Source organism: Vombatus ursinus, unplaced genomic scaffold, assembly GCF_900497805.2.
Source record: "Vombatus ursinus unplaced genomic scaffold, bare-nosed wombat genome assembly UNPS02014926.1, whole genome shotgun sequence".
NCBI classification, from domain to species: Eukaryota; Metazoa; Chordata; class Mammalia; order Diprotodontia; family Vombatidae; genus Vombatus; species Vombatus ursinus.
Window position 1 is genome coordinate 5,763,023 of NW_020954704.1, and position 20,954 is coordinate 5,783,976.

Sequence of the window (20,954 nt, forward strand, 5' to 3'; positions counted from 1 at the left end):
AGCATACAACAGGGAGACTGAAACACTGTATCACGATTGACCTAATGTTGGAGAAACATAAAAGGGCTTATGTTTCAATTTAAAAAATATATGTAATCCAGAACAAACATACATTATAAAGGTAAAGCTGAAGTGAAAAACATCCTCCTCCTAAGCCATGAATAGCTAATTTGGGCACAATGAAAAATTCAAAACAGTCAGTGTCTTTAATAGGTCTGGTTTTGATCTACCAAGTTGTTTTTTTTTTTCTTTCAAATACCTTGCTGGGTTTTTAATGGAGAACTTTCTCTGCTACCAAGGATGAATGTTATCAAGTGGTGGCAACACTAGGGTCAGATAGAGGTATGCAGCAAAGTGCAAATGTTTTCCAAGAATAAAACAACAGCTGGTTACTATCTAGTAACAGGATTCCCATGAGTGTTGTCACTGGGATTTGAAACCTCCTTCCAAACTCACCAGAGATTTACTTCATGCTTACAGAGGACTGCTGAAAGGAAGACAGACTATTCATTGCACAATGCAAAGGCTTCTCCCTGGTACCAACAATTAACTGACTTTTTCCTCATCTCTAAATCTTAAAAGGTATGGTTTGGTATTACCAAGTCTTTCATATATGTAAAAAGTGTACGAGGCATCATATGATCAAAGATTTAGAAAGGACCTCATTTTACAGATGAGGAAATAGGAGCTTAGAGATCAATTGACTTGCCCATGATCACACAGCAAGTAAAGTAGCAGAACTGGATAAAGACCCAGGACACTTGATTCCAAACCCATGATCTGTAGAATGCTTTGACAGTTTTCAAACTGTTATCACATACATAATTTCACAACAATTTGCATAATCCTATAAGGTAGGTAGAACAAGAGGTATCATTTCTATTTTACAGATGAAAAAATTGGGCCCAGAGAAGTGACCTGAGTTCCCATAGTACATACTAGACAGGCCTACAACAAGTCTTTTGAGTTGTAGGCTAGTGTTTATTCCACTACACAAGGAGAGACATTTCATTCCTCCTCTAAAGATAGACTTGTTGGGGTAATTTAAGTCATTTTATTTCTCCCAGAGACATGCAGCTGCTAGTACCATTCTGACTCCAGTGATGTCAACAGGCTTTAGCTCTAGGGAAGGGCACCTCCCTAGAATATTATTTTTTTCTTTTGGCATAGCTAGTTTTGAACTTTGAAAAGCAAGTAAACCATTTGAACTGAAAACAAAATGTGAAACTATCAGGTTTTCAAGCATTCTAAGCCAGCACGGTGACTTAGCTACAGTAAAACTGCGGCAGGATGTTCAGAACAATGGAGCCATCTGTCGGGGGTCATCAGGGAGGACACTGATAGAATCTTCTGCTTTGCCACATAAAAGACATAGCATGGTGTATTCCTAGAACAAGACAAAATGCAAATTTACCCTTGGGAAACCTAGAAACTCACTTGATAGCTTTGGTTCTGTTTTGTAAGAGTTTTTGCCTGCAAACTGGCATAAACATGCTTTCTGTATCAGTTTCTTCCAAAAACATCAGCACTGCCTTAGTTTTATGCCACACCTTGTATCTTCAGAGTTTTTTATACAAAGGAAACAGACCTAAGTTCCACTCATTACCTCAAAGCAGAGAGCTTCATGTTGGGCTCAACAAATTACATATAAATGATCAAGTTGGGATGGAAGGTTGAATGAAGAGTGAGAATCCAGATTTGAGCTCAAGACCTTTCGGTTTTTCATTTCAATTTGTAAACATTTATCATTTACTATATACAGAGAACAAGGTGCTAGGGGAGCTTTAAAGATGAATAATAGAGTTCTTAACTTCATGAAATCTGTAGTATGGTAAGAGAAATAAAACATATACGTAAAATGGTGCACAAAATAGAATATGTAGAATATGATGCATAAAAAGAGATATAAAGCAAAGTTAAGCAAAGAAGAATTTATTAAGTACCTACTATGTGCCAAGCACTGTGCTAAGTGCTGGGGATATAACGAAAAGCAAAAACAGCCCCTGCCTGCAAGGGGCTCACAATCTAATAAGGGAGACAACATGTAAACAACTATGTACATAAATAAGCCATATTTAGGGTAAATTGGTAGTGATCTTAGAAGAAGGCACTAGCATTAAAGTGGGGCAAGGAAAGGCTTTTGTAGAAGGTGGAATTTTGCCTGAGACTTGAAGGAAGCCAAGGAAGCCAGGAGGTGGATGCTTGTTGACTAAAGTGAGGTCAGAGGAAGGAAAATAATTTCTGAGTGAGGGCAGAGAACAAAGAACATTTTATAGAGGATATAATATTTGAGATGAACAAGGATGGGCTGGATTTCAAAAGGCAGAGATAGGAGGAGTGAAAGGCATTCTATGTGTTCTATAGAACAGAATAAACAAGAAAGCACTAGACACATGCAAAACATTGAGTAATCTAGTTTGGCTAAAGCATGTAGAAGCATGTAGAAGAAAAGCTGGATAGGTAGTTTGGAGTCAGATTGTAAAGAGCCTTTAATTCAGAGCTAAGGAGTAAGAACTTCCTTTAGGAAGGGTCCCTTGAAGGGTTTTGAGCACAGGATGGACACTACTAGTTGAGTATATAAGAACGATGAATCTAGTAGTGGTATAAAGAATAGACCACAAGAAGGATGAGTCTGAAAGTGGGCAACTGGTCAGAAAGTTATTACAATATCCAGGTAAGAGGTCCTTAAATAGGGTGATGTCAGAGGGAACAGAAACAAAGGTACTGATGTGAGATTATTAATAACTAAAGATTTGGGGAGATCCAGAGTTCCCCCCTTTTCCTAAAGTCCTGATTTTAAAAAGTTCAGTCTCTTGAAGGACATTGTTGATAATGAGATTGGACTAGCTTTCTTGTTCAAAACCCCATCTAGGTGGAGTAGCCATTTTTTGCTCAGGCTTGAGTGGGGCACAAATTCTTTTAATAGATTGCCTAAGGCTGGGGCATAGTCTGGGTACAGAGATAAGTCTCTCTGTCCAAGGGTGACATGATATCACTTTCAGCTCCTCCCCGTAACATTCTTTCTTTCATTATTGTTAAACAATCAGAGTTGATTGCCACCTTCTTCCAAAAGAACATAAAAGCCCTAAGCCCAGCTGCCAGCCAAATGGCCATCCTTTTATTAATAAATGTGCTGGCCTTATTAATAAAATGATTAAATTGTGTAGAAACTATGTCTCTTGACCATTTTAAATCACCCAGATGGGAGATATATTGTAGAGGCAAAAACAATAGGCCCTTGCATTTGATCAGATGTAGGAAATGTGAAAGCTTGGGTGGGTAACAGTGTCATTGAAAGAAATAAGGAAGTCAGGGAGGGAGCTGCTCCTTTGGAGCTTGACTGAGCATGTAGAAACTGAGGTTATATTCAACTAGTTAATCAATCCACCAATAAATGTTTATTAGGCATCAATGGTGCTGTAAGTAACATAAAATGAAAAAATGTGCTTCCTGCCTTAAGAAGCTTATAAGTATTTTTTTAAATAACTAAGAATAAATTACGTGATACTGATATTGCAAAAAAGGTTTGAAGAATGGAACTATTATGATAGACTGGAATAGTAATTCAGAGCAAAATTTCTAGGATTTGGTTTGGGTATGATAATCAGACAAATATGAGCCCTTCCATCAGTAAGCTGGCTTTATGTGTCGCTGAAAAACTGCCAAAATCAAATTTCTATAAATCAGAACACAAAATGGGAGATATATGATCTTAATTTTAAAACTGGAAGAGACCTTAGAGGTCATTTTTATAGTTTTGTATAGGTGCTCATTTTACGGATGAGAAAATTGAGGCCCAGAAAGTGATTTTCCTAAGGTCACAGGTTGCAGAGGTAGTAGTAGTAGTAAGTAGTAGTAGTAGTAGTAGTAGTAGTAGTAGTAGTAGTAGTAGTAGTAGTAGTGCTAGGATTTGAATCTAAGTCCTCTGACTCCAATTTAGCATTCTTTCCACTGATGATAAGATAACTGTCTTCAAACATTTGAAGGGCAGTCACAAGGAAGGGAAATTAGCTCTGTTCTACACTACAGGGTAGACATAGGAGAATAGGTGAAAGTTGCAAAAGGGCAAATTTAGACTTGGTGTCAGGAAAAACTTGTTAACAGTTATAGCTATTCAAAATCAGAATGGGCTACTCTGAAAGTAGCACGTTCCCCAGTCTTGGAGGTCTTCCAGCAAAGGAAGGACAATCACTTCTCAGGTATGCGGTAGTGGGAACTCTTTTTTGAGTATGGGTAGATCAGATGGGAACTGAAATCCCTCCTAACTCCAAAATTCTGTAATTCTGTAAAGATGATACTAAGGTTCTAAGTGTGAGCACTATTTAGTAGACCCCTTTGGTGAATCCGTTTGTGAAGAACTTTCTTGTAAAGTGAACAATCCTCCCAAGTATAGATGCTGTAGGTTTTCACATACGTGGTTTGCTAAAAGCGAGGCAAATCTGCTTTTCTGGACCTAACTTAAGCCTAACACATGTTCCAAAAATAAGACACTGTTTTTTGCTTATTTAGCTGTAAATGTCAGGTTATGACATTTATGAATTTCACTAGAAATTAGACTGTAGGACTGCTCAACACTATATACCTTCTTTGGTAGCTTCTTTATCACATCTTTAGATTTGACATGCAGACACAAAAATGTCTCTTGTGGCTTTCCAGAGGCTAATACTACAACTACAATAGTTGTCCATGATAGTCAGACAAATTAAAAAAGGTACATTAATAGTCACATTAACAGGCATAATGTAATATCCTTCAAAGACTGCAATCCTGGCCCATAAGCAGTAGGGCATATGCTTTGACTTGTTTTTCTAGCTTTGCACAAATTCATTCACATCCAGAGTTCTCCTCTCAACTTAGACATAAAGATGCAGATAGGAAGAAGAGATGTCTTCTTTTTAAAGTTTATCTCAGGGTTGGCAGTCTGGTGAAGACTATGGACTCCTCAGAATAATATTTTTATTTTTATTTATTTTTTTATTTTTTTTGGGGGGGGCTAGGCAATGGGGTTAAGTGACTTGCCCAGGGTCACACAGCTAGTAAGTGTTATGTGTCTGAGGCTGGATTTGAACTCAGGTCCTCCTGAATCCAGGGCCAGTGCTCTATCTACTGCGCCACCTAGCTGCCCCAGGATAATATTTTTAAATAATTGAAAGAAATTATATGTCTCAGTTCAAGGTTAGTGAAAATAAGGATGTAATTATTTTCATCCAAATTCATAGACCCCAGTTTAATAACCTGTGGTTTATATGAATGCCTTAGATGAAGGCTTAGTTGGCATGCATATAAAATTTGTGTACATGATGCTGGTAAGAAGAGCTACCACGTTAGATGGGCTACCAAAAGATCTTGACAGGCTAGAACAACGAGCAAAATATAATAAGATGAAATTTAATATGGATAAATGTTAAATCCAACACAAATAAAAAACAAATCAATGACACAACTATCAAAGGAGAGAGGAATGGCTAAATAATAGCTCACAAAAAAAGGCCCCTGGGGGTTTAGAGGACTGAAAACCGAAGAGCACCTAGAGAAGGATAACCAGGATGTTGATAAGACTTAAAATGAAGTTTTAAAAGGATTAGACAGAACAAAGTGTGGAGAAGAGTAGACTCAAGGTGGACATCACAGCAATTTAAAAAAAAAAATTTTTTTTTTGCATTTTGGTGAGGCAATCGGGATTAATGACTTGCCCTGGGTCACTCAGCTAGTAAGCGTTTAGTGTCTGAGGCTGGATTTGAACTCAGGTCCTGACTCCAAAGCCAGAGATCTATCCACTGCACCACCTAGTTGCCCCCATCACAGCGATTTTTAAGCAGCTGAAGGGCTGACACACTGGAAATGGACTGGGCTGATTTTACTTGGCCCTAGAAGTCTAAAACAGGACTAACGTGTGGAAATTGCAAAGAGCCATTTTAAACAACTAAAAATTAGAGTTGTCCCAAAGTATAATGCGCAGCCTCAGGAGGTGATCTCAGCACCCTAGGTCTTCAAGTGAAGGCTTGATGCAGACATCATGTCTCTGTGGCTACGCAGACGTCAATGCCACATTTACAATAGTTGTCTACGATAGCCAGACAAATCATATTTGGGGACGATAAGAGAGAAGATTCCTACTCAGAAATGGGGGGGACTACGTGCTTTCTGAGGTCCCCTTCAGATTCTCTAAACCTATGATTCTATCTGTTAGTATCTTGTAAGTACTATACCTAGGTTTCTATAGAATATTTAAAAATTTTTTCCCAAAGACTTAAGATACTTACCTGATATTCATCCATGACACTGAATGTATATTCATGCCTGGCTACTATGTGATGACAATTCTTACACACATCTGCAAGACAAACGGGAAACATAACACATTATTCATTTGCCTTAGAATAGTAACATTTTTCTCTTTAGATGTCAATTGCTTTAAAAGAAACTTAGCTAAATTTGTTCTATCTACCTTTATTTAAAAAAAAGAGAGATGTACCATTGTACCATTTTACAATTAAAGATCTAAAATTGTGGCCTGAAAGTATATATATAATTCCCACTCAAAGCCATAAGGCAATCAGTGAACACATACTTAAATGTAACTTTCAAACTCACAGTACTTGTACAAATATACAAAAGATATTTTATTTTCAAAAATGAGATGGTGTTAAACTATATGTTAAGAGCACTGCTGAAATGTAAAATGGATAATTTTGATTACTTTAAATTAAAATTTTCTTGTATAAATAAAGTAAATGAAACCTATGCAGCTTAAGAATGGAATGCAGAAAACTGGGAAATAACTTTCATAGACAATCTCTCAGATAGAATGTGACTGGGTTGGAATATTGCTATGATGTAGGAAATGATGAGTTGGTTGATTTAGAAAAACATAGAAAGACTTAGACCTATGAAAGAAGAGGCTATCCACCTTCACATAAATAAATGACAAGTGGAAATAAGCATAATATGGTCTTACATACATGTGTATGTTTATAGATATCAAAGCATATGTGTGTACACATGTGTATACACATAGACATATATATCTACACACACACACACACACACACACACACACAGAGGCTGGGCAGGGAGAAAAGGAGGGGAAAAAATAAAGTAAAAAGTACACAGCAGATAACAAAAGAAAACCTACAAGGAAGCAAAGAAAAGCTGGGCAGCTTTGAAAAACAATGTGTAGTGTTTATTATATATAGGCTTTCTTGAAATGGAAACTGTTTTATACTGAATACTCTCTTGTATTCTGCTATGTACATGGCAATTTTTTTTTCTTTTCTCATTTTGTATTTGAGTTTAAAATAAATTAAAAAGTGAGATGGTAACTATACTTCTGCAATGAACTAAAAATGAGTAATCAGAATTAGGGTTGGGTAAATATGATTTACATCATGAATTTAATGGTTAAAAAAAAGTTTAAAAGGATACACAAGGGAAAAGGAAAGCTTTGAAAAATTATACTACCCTACCAGTTTCCTGGATCTATTTTGAAGGGTTGCTACCCATTCCTCCCCCATCCCCAAATTGTTTATTGAGAGTAATATGTCACTTATTCCAATTATTTGGTTACCCTGAAAATATAGACAATTAAGAACCTGGAAATAATCCTCCCAAAAAGACTCTCAATGGGTAAAAGAGTTGTCATAAAATTCATGCAATAAATTCATATACTTGACTCAGATGAGTAGCCCTATGACCTTCATTTTGGGACTATTTCTTTTCACTTTATACATAATTGTAGTAAGTTAAGTTATTTGTTTTTCTTTAAAATTTGGTTTTCCCAAGTACAGAATATTAGAAGGAACAGACTAGAAGAGATGGATGAGATCCTACTAGAAGCAGGCCCACTGACAGTTCGGGAAAAGTGAGGAAGGTAACAGAAAAATTAAGGACATATAATAACTCAAAAAGTACAGCAACCTGGGGCAATCAACCCTACAGTATAGTACCATAACTAGCTAATTTGCAACTGAGGCCAGAATATAAAATTATGCCCCACTATTCTAATGGCAAGGTGTGCTCGGGACAGTAAATAAATATTTTATGTTTTCTGTCCCCTCAACTTTGACCCTGTCGGCAAATGCCTCACTTGCCTCATGTTTGTGAAGGCTTCAATTATCTGAGAAATTGGCTCATGTAGAACCAATCAATCAACAAATATTTATTAAAGTACTTATGATATCTCAGGCATTGTGCTACATGCTGGACATACAAAACACAACAAAAAAATGAAACAATCTTTACTCTCAATGAGCTTACATTCTATTGCATAATAGTAGCTGTTCACATTTGGATACTTCTCTACAGTTTTCAAAGGGCTTTCCTTACATCAATTCTGGAGGTGAACAGTCCTATTTTATGGGTGAGGAGCTGGGATTCATGAAGATTAAATGACTTGCATATGGTCACAGTCAGAACTCAAATGAAGTTCTGGTCTGTGTTCTTCCCACTTTCCTACTTCCTATTGCCTTTTCCTAACAATTTTACAAAAATTAGGCTTTTAGTGTATTTTCCTCTTAAAAGCTAAACAAAGCACTTCACAGAACACAAAAACTTAAACCTAAATTTCTATTTACATAACAGATCAGCTTAAGTGAACTAAAATCTACTAACAAATGGTCACTATTAAAGAAAACAAAGCCTCCTTACGATCATAGGTAACTATTTCTTCTCCATCTTCCTCTTTCACAGATTTGTTTGCAATCAGCATAAAGTCCCGTTTATTACACATTGCACAGCCTATGTAGTTCAGCAAAAAAGATCCATTCTCCAGGCAGGTGTTACCCTAAAATACCAAAAATTAAAACAAAAATAAATTCTTTTTAAAAAAATAATTCATTTTAATCTGAGGTATTACAGCATTTAAATAAAATATTCAAAATAACAATAATACATTTTCACTTCAAAATTACTGGTGAAAAAATTGTCAATGAACTTGGAGACAAGGCTTTTAGACAAAATCATGACCCCAAATTTGCTCACTTGAAGACTGTATCAAACAACATTCCAAAAAGGGTCACGACCCTCTATATCAAACTGGAGATCAGAGAATTAGCTTTCCAAGTATCTAAAGGATGCAGTTTTACATGTAAGAGGATCCCAACTGTACCTTGCCACTGATGAACTATCGTAATATATGACCTTAAACAATATCACTTAACCTTTCTGAGCCTCAGTTTCTTAATTTGAAAAAATGAGGGGATTGGATTATGTGATCTTTAAGGTCCTTTCCTGCCCTGAATCCTTGATCCTATAAGCAATATGCTAAAAAAGTTACTAAAAATGGAACATGTAGTTAATACTGTGTAATACTGAGATAATCCTAGAGAATCAACTAAAAAATTAGAATTAACGACTTCAGCAAAGTAGCAGGATACAAAATAAACCCACATAAATCATCAGCATTTCTATATATTGCCAACAAAGTCCAGCAGCAAGAGATAGAAAGAGAAATTCCACTTAAAATAACTCTAGAGGGGGAAAATGGATATTCGATGAGATAGAGGACTTTCAAGCATTCTTGGGGAAAAGACCAGAGCTGAATAGAAATTTTGACTTTCAAATACAAGACTCAAAAGAAGCATAAAAAAGTAAACAGGAAAGGGAAATCTTAAGGGACTTAATAAGGTAAACTGTTTACATTCCTACATGGGAAGACGATACTTGTAACTCATCAAAACTTTTTCATTATTAGGGCAGTTAGGATTATATATAGACACAGGGCACAGGTGTGAGTTGAATATGAAGGGATTATATCTAAAAAAAAAATTAGGGGGTGAGAAAGAAGAATGAACTGGGAGAAAGGGAAAGGGAGAGGTAATATGGGGGAAACTATCTCACATGAAAGAGGCAAGAAAAAGCTTTTTTCAGTGGAGGAGAAGATGGGGGAAATGGGGGAGGGGAAGTGACTGAAAGTTACTCTCATCAGAACTGGCTCAAAGGGGGAATAACATATACACTCAACTGAGTTATAGAAATCTATCTTACCCTATAGGAAAGTAGGTGGGGAAGGGGTTAAGAGAAGGGAGATAAGAGGAGGGGATGATACTTCGAAAGGAGGGCAGATTGGGGGATGGGGTAGTCAGAAGCAAAACACTTTTTATGAGGGACAGGGTGAAATGAGAGAGGGAATAAATGGGGGTTGGTGGAAACAGGATGGAAGGAAATACATTTAGCAATCCTAACTGCGAAAATAATTTTGAAGCAAATTTCTCTGATAAAGACCTCATTTCTCATATACACAGAGAACTAAGTCAAATTTGTAAAAACAAGAGTCATTTCCCAATTGATAAATGATCAAAAGATATAAGTTTTCAGATGAAGTAATCAAAGCCATCGATAGCCATATGAAAAAAAATGCTCTAAATCACTATTAATTAGAGAAATGCAAATCAAAACAATTCTTAGGTACCACCTCATATCTATTAGATTGGCTAATAGGAGAGAAAAGGAAAATGACAAATGTTGGAGAGGATGTGGGGAAAATGAGACATTAATGTACTGTTGGTGGAGTTGTGAACTGATTCAACTATTTTTTTCTTTTCTTTTTTTTTGGTGAGGCAATTGGGGTTAAGTGACTTGCCCAGAATCACGCAGCTAGTAAGTTTTATGTGTCTGAGGCTGGATTTGAACTCAGGTCCACCTGACTCCAGGGCTGGTGCTCTATCCACTGTGCCATCTAGTTGCCCCTCAACCATTTTTTAGAGCAATTTGGAACTATGTCCAAAGGGCTATAAAACCACGAATAACCTTTGACCTAGCAATACCACTACTAGGTCTGTATCCCAAAAGAAATAAAAAACTCACTGAAGAGAACTCCTTAAAAAGTAAAATGGACCAAGTGGAAAAGGAGGTACAAAATCTAATAAAAGAAAACAACTCTTTAAAAATTAGAAAGGGTCAAATGGAAGCTAATAATTCTATGACAGCACAAGAATCAGTCAAACAGAAACATAAGAATGAAAAAATACAAGAAAACATAAAATACCTCATGGGCAAAACAACTGACCTGGAAAATAGATCCAGGAGAAACAATTTAAAAATTATTTGTTTAACTGAAAACCATGATGAAAAAGAGTGTGGACAACATCCTTCAGGAAATCATCAAAGAAAACTGCCTTGAGGTCCTAGGACCAGAGGATAAATTAGTCATTGAAAGAATCTACTGATCACCTCCCGAAAGAGATCCCAAATTGAAAATGCCAAGGAATATAGTAGCTAAATTCCAAAATTACCAGATCAAAGAGAAAATACTGCAAGCCGCTAGAAAGAAATAATTTAAATATCATGGAACAACAGTCAGGATTATGCAGGACCTTGCAGCTTCTACATTAAAAGATCGGAGGAGAAAAATATTCCATAAGGCAAAAGAGCTTGGATTACAATCAAGGATCAACTACCCAGCAAAACTGAGCATAATCTTTCAGGGGAGGAGATGGACAATTCAACAAAATTTAGGGGACTTACAAACCTTCCTGATGAAAAGACCAGAGTTCAACAGAAAATTTGACCTTCAAATACAAGACTCAAGAAAGGCATAAAAAGGTAAACAGGAAAGAAAAAAAAAACCCCAACATATTAATAATAAGGGCAAACTGTTTACATCCCTATGAAGGGAAGATGACACTTACAACTCTTAAGAACTGTAATGTCATTATGACATTTAAAAGGTGGTATACTCACGGAGAGAGAGTGGGTTTAAGTTGACTTTGATGTGATGGTAAAAAACCTAATTAAGTGGTGAAAAGGGATTGTACTGGGAGAAGAAGAAAGGAGGAGACAGACAAGGATAAATACATCACACGAAAAGGCACAAAAACCAAATACAGTAGAGGGAAAGAAGGGAGGGAGAGGAGCATTGTTAGAACCTTACTCTCACCAGATTTGGTTCAAAGAGGGAGTAACAATCAGTTAGGTATAGAAATATAACTTACCCTATAGTAATTAGAAAGGGTAAAGGGAAAAGAAAAGGGAGTGGGCTAATAGAAGGGAGGGCAGACTGAGGGAGGAGGTGGTTGAAAGTAAAAAACAAAAAGGAAAAATGTACAAAAATATTTATAGCAGCTCTTTTCTGGTAGCAAAGAACCAGAAATTGCAGAGATGTCCATTAAGTGGGGAATGGCTGAACAAACTGTGCTACGTGATTGTGATGAAATACAATTGTGCTATAAGAAATGATGAGCAGTATGCTCTCAGAAAAACCTGGAAAGACTTACGTGAGCTAAAGCAAAGTGAAATGTACTGTGAACAAAGCCAACAGCACTATTGTAAGATGATTAGCTATGAACAACTTAGCTATTCTCAGCAATGATCTAAGATAACTCTGAAGGACTTACGAAAAATGCTGTCCATCCCTGGAGAAAGAACTGATGGTGTCTGAATACAGATTGAAGTACAGTTTTTTTTAATTTTATTTTTCTTGAGGTTTTTTTTTGGGGGGGGTCTGTTTTCTTTACCAACATGACTAATAGGGAAATGTTTTGCATGACTACACATGTATAACCTATATAGAATTGCGTGCCTTCTAAATGGGACAAAGGGGTAGGGACGGAGGAAGGGAGAGAATTTAAAACTCAAAGTTTCAAAAATGAAGTTAAAAATTGTTTTTATATGTAATTGGGGGAAAATAAAATACTAAATAAATAAAAATAAATAAATAAAATAACTCTAGAAAATATAAAATACTTGGGAGTCTACCTGCCAAGACAAACCCAAGAATTATATGAAGACAACTTAAACTGGAAAAATATTAATTGCTCATGGGTAGACCCAGCCAATATAATAAAAATGATGATTCTACCTAATCTATTTATTTACTGCCATGGCAATCAAACCACCAAAAATTATTTTATAGAGTTTGAAAATATAACAACAAAATCCATCTGGAAGAACAAAAGGTCAAGGACATCAAGGGAATCAATATAAAAAAATGTGAAGGAAGGTGGGCTAGCTGTACCAGATCTCAAACTGTATTATAAAGAGGTAATTAACGAAACAATCTGATATTGGTTAAGAAATAGAATGGTAGATCAGTGGAATGGATTAGATACACATTACGCTATAGTAAATGACCATAGTAATCTAGTATATGATAAAGCAAGCTTTTGGAACAAAAACTCACTGACAAAAACTGCTTGGGAAAACTGGGAAAAAGTGTGGGAGAAACTAGGCATAGACCACCATCTCATATAATATTCCAAGATAGTATTCAAAGCCTGGTCTCTCTGACTGTCAAATCCAGGGTATTACCCACTCTGCCATGCCTTCTAATTGTACTTGTATGGTACTCAGTTGAACTTCAGAATAACTCTTTTCTTAGTTCTTAATATAATCACAACTCAGTCAAATATGATTCCTGGGCCAAAAAAGTTCCCAATTTTAGGGATTTGTAGGGAAGAGAAAGTAAGAGGTCTATAAACCACGAGATAGGACACAAATACAAAATAGAATGGAGTCTGTTTGCTATCTATAACACTATTTGTAATGCTTCACAAAAATAATTTAGGCATTTGGCTCAAGGGAAGTTTTCCCCAAAGGCTTTTTAATAATTAAAAGGTTATATTCTCCATCACTTTCTAGTTAACAACCTCAAGAAAATGTAATCATGCCAACAGCCCTGTAAATTATGTTTTATAAAATTTGTATTTCATTAAAAAAAGGGATCACATTCAATAGCAGGCATACTGAGTTACTGCTCTGGAGAAAAGCACACATTTTCAGTTGATAATAACTCATGTACTTTATATTCGATTCAAATTTTATACCATAATAAAAGAGAAGGAAAAACAAGGTAGAAAAATGCCATTGATGGACACATGAAAGAAGGAATGGGAATGGGATGGCGAGCAGTTATCTCTCTAGGTCTGGGAAACAGCATGGTGCAGTGGGAAGAACACTGGACTCCTAACCAGAACCGAATTCTAGTTCCAGCTTTGCCACTAGCTGCATGATGTCAGCAAGTCATAGTTTCTTCTGGGCTTGTTTCCACAACTGCAAAATTGGGATTGGTAAACTAGATCACATCTAAGGTCTCTTCCACTTCTGAGTCTATAAAAATAACCAACTATCAACCAACCAACCAACAATCAAACTATATACAGTTTGATACCTACAAGAATTTTTATTATTCAGTCATGTCCAACTCTTCCTGATCCCATTTGGGGTTTTCTTGGCAAAAATACTGGGGGGGTTTGCCATTTCCTTCTCCAGCTCATTTTACAGATAAGTTAACTGAGGCAAACAGAGACTTGCCCAGGGTCACACAGTTAGTATACGGTCTGAGGTCACATTTGAACTCAGGAAGATGAGTCTTGACTCCAGGCTGGCACTCTATCCTCTGTGCCATCTAGCTGCCCCTCAAGAATACTATCTTACATTTGTAAGAACTAAGGTCCTACTGTCATGGCTCCTCAGATCAGGGAGGTAGCCCTGTGTTCTGTAAGAATATGCCAGTGGAACCCAAGTTCTAGTAAGTCCTACAGGCCAAGCTGTAGCTAACTTTGAAGAGGCTTATCACCAGAGTGATCACCAGGTGATTTTTTTTTTGGTGACAAGAATTCATGAAAAAAAATCTTTCAAGGAATAGAAAGGTTATGCTCCACATAAGTGGAACGAATAAAATCACAGATCTTTTGAAGTATATTTGTTACAGTCTACATTTGCATATATACTTTTGAACCACACAACAACCCTGGAAAGGAGGTAAGAATTATTATCCTAATTTTACGGATGAGAAAGTTAGATAACATGGTTACATGGTTATTAAGTGAGCAAGCCACTCCTCCAACCAAGGTCTTCTTATTCCTGGTTCAATGCTATTTCCTCACAGTGCCACCATATAGGTGTCTGTGATTTTATCACAATATGTTGTGATAAATCTCTTCACACAATGCAAACTCCAGGAATTGGCAGGATGGAAGAAGAGATATACAATATAACTTTCGTGTTATGAAAAAAACGAGGGCTTGGAATAGCTAAATTTACAAATGTACCATACAGATTCTGGACTTGGCTTTTGAGCCCCATATCACTGAAAGCAGTAAAGATAAGCTGCAAGGGACCTTTGTCAAGGAGTCCCCTATATGATGAATAGTTGCAATCATCAGACTTTTGAGAATGTGGATTTACATATGCAATATTACAGAGCTTCTTTATACTGGGAGAAAAAAATACACTAATTCCACAATAATATGTAACCTACTACAACAATAGCTTCAAAATATTACCAGAAACAAGTGGATAAGGTTTAAAAATAAATTTCAACACGTTAATAAGTATCTTTGGGAAATAAAGGTAAGTTGTGACTAGCATTTGAAAAAATATGTATATTCATTTGCTGTGAGTAATGACTGTCTCTCTCTCTCCTGACCCAGAAAGAATGTTGTGAGAAGAACTGATACAATTCACAATATATTACAGCAAAGTTAATTTCAGGAATTTGTGGTAATTCTGAAAGGAACTATACTGAATTTACTTGGTTGAGCAAATGTTTCTGTACAGATAGTGCAAATCGCAACACTATAAACAAGAATGGTGTGAATGTTTAAAGTATTTACAAAAACAGATTTTTAAAAAGCACCCAATATCAGACTCTATTGTGCTTGTTGCTTATTGATTGCCAAAAATTATTTGAACAAAATGTCACTTTATAAACTCTGTCTCCCATCTATACATCATAATCTCACAGGATTGCTTAGAAGTTAGAATAGGAATAGCTGTTAAATGATCCTTTAATAATAAATTTTAAGGAAAACATCTGAGTTTTAAGTACTGAGAGTCATTTCTAGATATTTTAAGGAATTTTATTAGACTGCAATTTGAATGAAGAAACAGCCTAATATAACTTAATGCATGTGGAGAATATAAAAGTAATAAAACTATTAAAAATATTTTTTTATGTGTAAAGTCACTTTTCATTAACTAAGACTGACTTCTCTATTTAGTTAAAATTAATGAGATTTTAGTGAATGTTCTTGTATTGCTAAACAGTTTAGACCAAAGAATGGACATGAATGGCATACTGGCTAAAATTCTCTATTACTTTGGAAAAGATTTTGTAGTCCCAAATTATGTGCTAATACAACAGTTTTAGAAAATAGCAAAAATTAGATTCAGTTCTTTTTCATACTAGTTCACTAGGTAATTTCTGGGGGAAGAAAAGTTTGTTTTTGAGTTCAGTAAAAAAAAAAATGGGTTTGGCAAACTAATACTGTCCATTCTCATGTTTGGTTCATGATTCTGTTCAAGAACTCATTGTAAATACATCACCATCTGCAATGAATTCAGGCCAATTTGTTGCTTGTCTGTGAAATGCACCCACCACAAACCTCCAGACATCTGTATATATCCAAAAGAGAAACATCTAAATATTGTACATATTGGCAGTCTGAACTAGCAACTACCTACACATATCAGATTTGGAACTCTCCATTAACCCCTCCCTAGCTAACATTTTCAATCTTTCCCTCCCTGATTCCTTCCCTTTGACCTTTACATGTACAACAAGGTCTCTTTTATCATAATAACACTTCCCCTTGATACAACTCCCTATTCCCATCAAGTCACTGTCTTTCCTTCTTCCCTTCCTTCTTTCCTCTAACACTAGCCATCTATCACTTATGAGCAATTTATATCTGCTGCCTCTATTTCCTCAACATGCACCTTTTTAACCCCTTCATTACTCTTTTGAAACTATGCTACTCAGTCCCATATAACCTACTTGTCAAATTCAATGGCTTTTTTCTCAGCTGTCAAGATTTACTACTTTGAAATTCCCTTACCACAGCCTCCATTCTTTCTATCTGTCTAATCCCATGCCCTTCTCTTGATCTTAGGTGTCCTGACATCACGATCTCCCAGTCTGCTTTTGTGCCAGCACACTCAGCCTTAACTCCATGGTTTGCCACTGTAATGTTTTACTAGCAACTACTCTAGAATACCTTACATTCCTCACTTTGTCATTCTCTACCTTTAAAACTTTATTTTTGGGTAATCTCAGATGGTGGAATCTAATTTCTCTGCTTCTGCTTCATGTCTGCTGAGTGGAATTGGGAAGTAAGGAAATCAGATCAATTTCACCTGCTATTGTTGTTTCATTTTTGAAGAGGGTACTGACATCACTAGGTGATGTCTTGACTTGTGAGTCAACTGGATTTAAGTGAGGAAGCCTTGCACAAAGTCATCAGCCTTGCTCGTTCTTCCAGAGTCATCAAAGTCCAGTGGCAGGACAAAAGTCAGGATGATTGGTGATGACCCAGAATGCAGTAGATGATGTTGGTGTTTTTGATGCCTAAGTTCTAAGCACTCCACAGCACCTGCTTCAACTGCCTTCATGACCTTTGGAACAAACTGTTCTCATCTGCCCATTCTGCTGGGGGAAGTCTTCACATGCTTGGGGTAAACACCTGCTAACTCACTGACGGGTCTGTGGCCTGTCTGCTGAGATAGTTTATCGGGATGTGGGTTCTACAGTTTCTTGGAGCCACAGGTGTGAGTTCTAAGCGTGAGGTGCATACCAAAGATGCACAGTCCTGAAACACCAGAGATGCTAGTCCTCCTTGAACACCTCATCCACCCCAGGTTGACTAATTAAAATTGCAAAGAAGCATATTTTGGCTCAGCATAAGGAAAATTTTTAAACAATTAGAACTATACAAAAGTGAAACAGGCTGCCTACGGAGGGAGTGTGTTCCCCTTCAGTGGAGTTCTTCAAAGCAAAGGCTCATCAGCTACGTTAGAGAGAGTATTCTTTTTCAGGTATGAGTTGGACGAGATGGTGGGTACTGAGGTCTCTTCCGACTCTGAAATTCTGTGTCCCATCTAAAACTTTGTGTCTTCCTTAGGACCTAGCAGTGTTCTGCACATACCCACTTGTTGTTTGCTCAACAAACATTTATTTGAGTGAGTGATTCAATTCAATAAGCATGTATAAAATGCCTACTACAATCAAAGCACTTAGGTAGACACTGGTGATGCGGAGTAGCTGGGAGGAGAAGGGAATCAGCAAAGACTTCGGAAGGCACACAAGCTGAATCTTGAAAGCAATTATGTGATCTCAAGGCTTAGAGGTGAGAAAGTAGGGCATTTCAAACATGGGGTGGGGCAGCCTGTGCAATGCTACAGAAGAGAAAAAGGGAGTATCACGTATAAGGAACAGCACATAGACCAGTGTGGCTGGGACATGAGGTACATGAGGAAGAGTAAAATGAAATATCTGGAAACGTAGGTTCTTCACTTATCTCCTTGATATCTGCTTATGATCATAAGGTCATAAAATCATTTATTTAAAGCTAGAAGGATTTTTGAGGTAATATATTACAGATCAGGTAATTGAAGCCTATAGAGGTTAAATAACTTGACCAAGGTCACACAGTGACAGAGTCAAGATATGAACCCATTCCCTATGGCTCCAAACCCAGCACTCTTTCCACTGTACCATTTTGCCCTAGAATGCTCTTTTCTTCTCCAACTATCTAAAAGACTACAAGAGGAGAAGTCCACATTGATCTCCCTTTCTGAACTCCTATAGCATATATTGACTATCACTCTTTTCTAGGACATAATCAGCCTTATGCTGATACTAAGCTGTTTCAAGAGCATAATATATCTGTTCCTCGGGAGGTTCATAGGATCATAGATTGAGTCCAAACCCTTATTTTATAGTTGAAAAAACTGAGGCCCAGAGACTTATGCTACATAAATGTACCTTTTGTAGTTTACGAAGGACTTTCCTATACATTATCTCATCTGATTCTCATAACAAAACAGCTGGTAGGCAGAGTAGATATTATCCTATTTTGCATAGTAGAAGACTGAGATTTAGGCAGATTTGGCTAAATTCACATTTACTAACAGCAGAGATGAGATCAGAACCCAAGTATTCTGAATCCTTATTTGATGTTCTTTGCCCTAAGGCAGCAGAGTCGGAGTCATAATTATCTTTGGATATCCTTTGAGATTTAAGAAAGTGCTGTACTGGTCCAAAATAAGATTCCTTAAAATAGGGAACACTCTTAATGAAATCTCTTTAAACAGAAAAATATGGGCATAAAAAAAAAATCACAAAATGGCTACATAAGGGAAACATTTTTCATTTCCAATATAATGCTTTAAAATTTTATTTTTTAGCACTCATCTTTAATAACTCCTATTTCTACAGAGCTTTAAGGTTTACAAAGCACTTTCCTCACAATAACCCTGTGAGGTAGGCAATGCAAATATTACTATGGTTATTTTCTATCATAAGGAGAAAGAAGTATTTATATAGTGCCTACTATGTGCTAAGCACATATGTCTCAATCTGGAATCTAGAGGTGTTGTGATCAAACATGCTATCCACCTCCTGATAGAGTGGTAATGGGCTCAGAATGCTGATTGAGACATATTTTTTTTGGACATGGCCAACGAAGGGATTCAGTTTGCTTGACTATACATGTTTGTAGGAAGAATTTTGTTTTGTTTTTTTTCTCAAATGGGGTAGGTACCCCAATTGCCTCACCAAAAACAAAACAAAACAAACAAACAAAAGGGGTAGGGAGGAGAGGTGGATTTTCGTTGACTGAAAAAAGAAATTAAGGAAAAACTCTGTTGGGAAATCTGGTTCAGTTCTTGAATAAAATGTATGACTGGGGGGGGGGAACCCCTGAACGAGTGAGTTGTCAGAACACCTGGTTAGCAGGCATCACTACACACTTGCTGAATGGAAACGGGGATTTTGAAAGACAAGAGAAAAAGGAGCTTGATCAGGTGACCGGGGGCTCTCCAGCCGGGCCGGGCCGGGCGCCACCCGCTCAGCTCCAGGGCGGGCCTGCGCCTGCCGGGCACGGCCAGGGTAAAGGGCAGGGTAAAGGCCAAAGACACCGACGTCGGCCCGCCCAGGGTCGACCATCCTTCCTTCCAGGGGCCCGAGGAGTCTGTTGTTACGCTCACATCTCAGGCAGCCCTTCCTTCCCCATCTACAGAGTCGGAGCTATCGGGGCTCCAGGCCAGGGGCTCCAGAGAAGCCCCCACGCCCTGTGGCTCACCCGATTCGGGTATTCCTTCTCCACACAGTCCCCACACATCGCGGTGCCGGCGGCGCCCCTCGGTCACGGCGGCCAGCTACTTCCGGGATGACGTAACCTCGCGAGAACTGGGCGAGGCTTGACGTAGGTGCCCCCAAGTGACTGTTGCCCGGGGACCCGGAAACAGGGAGAGAGACGAAAATTCCGCCCCCTAGCGAAGGTCTCCAGGTTAGAACCTGAGAATAGGCCCACGGGATGCTGAGGGTTCTGGGAAATGAGGAGGGAAGCGGTGACGTAGACAGGGGCTTCCTGGAGACAGACAGTCAGTTGGATGGATGGATGGGTGGATGGATGGGTGGATGGATGGATGGATGGATGGATGGGAGATAGACATATAGATGGATGAATGGATAGAAAAATGGATGGCCAAATAGATGATAGATGAATAATGGATAAATAGATGATAGATGGATAAATGATAGATATATAGATAGGAGACAAACGGATGGATGATAGATGACAGATGGTTGGATAGATAAATTAGATAAATAGAGCAAGCATCTATTGAGCATTTACTATGTGTCAGGCACTGTGTTAAACACCAAGGATAGGAATATAAGCAAACGAATTAGTCCCTTCTCTCAGAGAGCTCCTACACTCCAGGAGCTTATATTCTAATGGAGGGCAATGACATATAAAAGGGGGAAGGCTGCTGGTGAGATGGTAAAGTTCGAAGTTCAGGGAGGGAGTAGAGCTGGGAATAAAAGAAGTATGGCCTGGGCCCCTCATGAAATGGTGTTCCATGGTGGGACTCTCCAATCGGGAGAGCAGGATCTTAGATTAAGGTATCTTTATGCACCGCAGAGAATGGCTGACTATACTGCACCTCAGCTTCTTGACCAAGCTTGACAAATCACCTTATCATACAAGGGAAGGGCAAGTAATTCCTTCTCTGTG

At 37.6% G+C, this 20,954-nt stretch overlaps 1 protein-coding gene across 2 annotated transcripts in view; it reads right to left on the reverse strand.

Annotated features, from left to right (window-relative positions):
• CHURC1 (churchill domain containing 1) overlaps positions 1-20,126 on the reverse strand; it is a 30,092-nt gene extending 9,966 nt beyond the window's left edge. The window contains exons 1-4 of one of the 2 annotated variants that reach the window (XM_027843720.1): positions 20,019-20,126; positions 8,647-8,782; positions 6,264-6,334; positions 204-1,387 (exon numbers count right to left, since the gene is read on the reverse strand). In XM_027843720.1, the coding sequence (XP_027699521.1) occupies positions 1,295-1,387; positions 6,264-6,334; positions 8,647-8,782; positions 20,019-20,057 (339 nt within the window). In that variant the 5' untranslated portion in view covers positions 20,058-20,126 and the 3' untranslated portion in view covers positions 204-1,294. Of the gene's footprint in view, positions 1-203; positions 1,388-6,263; positions 6,335-8,646; positions 8,783-20,018 lie in introns of those variants that run through there. The other variant, XM_027843721.1, reaches the window with a different exon arrangement.
• Positions 20,127-20,954: the final 828 nt, after the last annotated feature.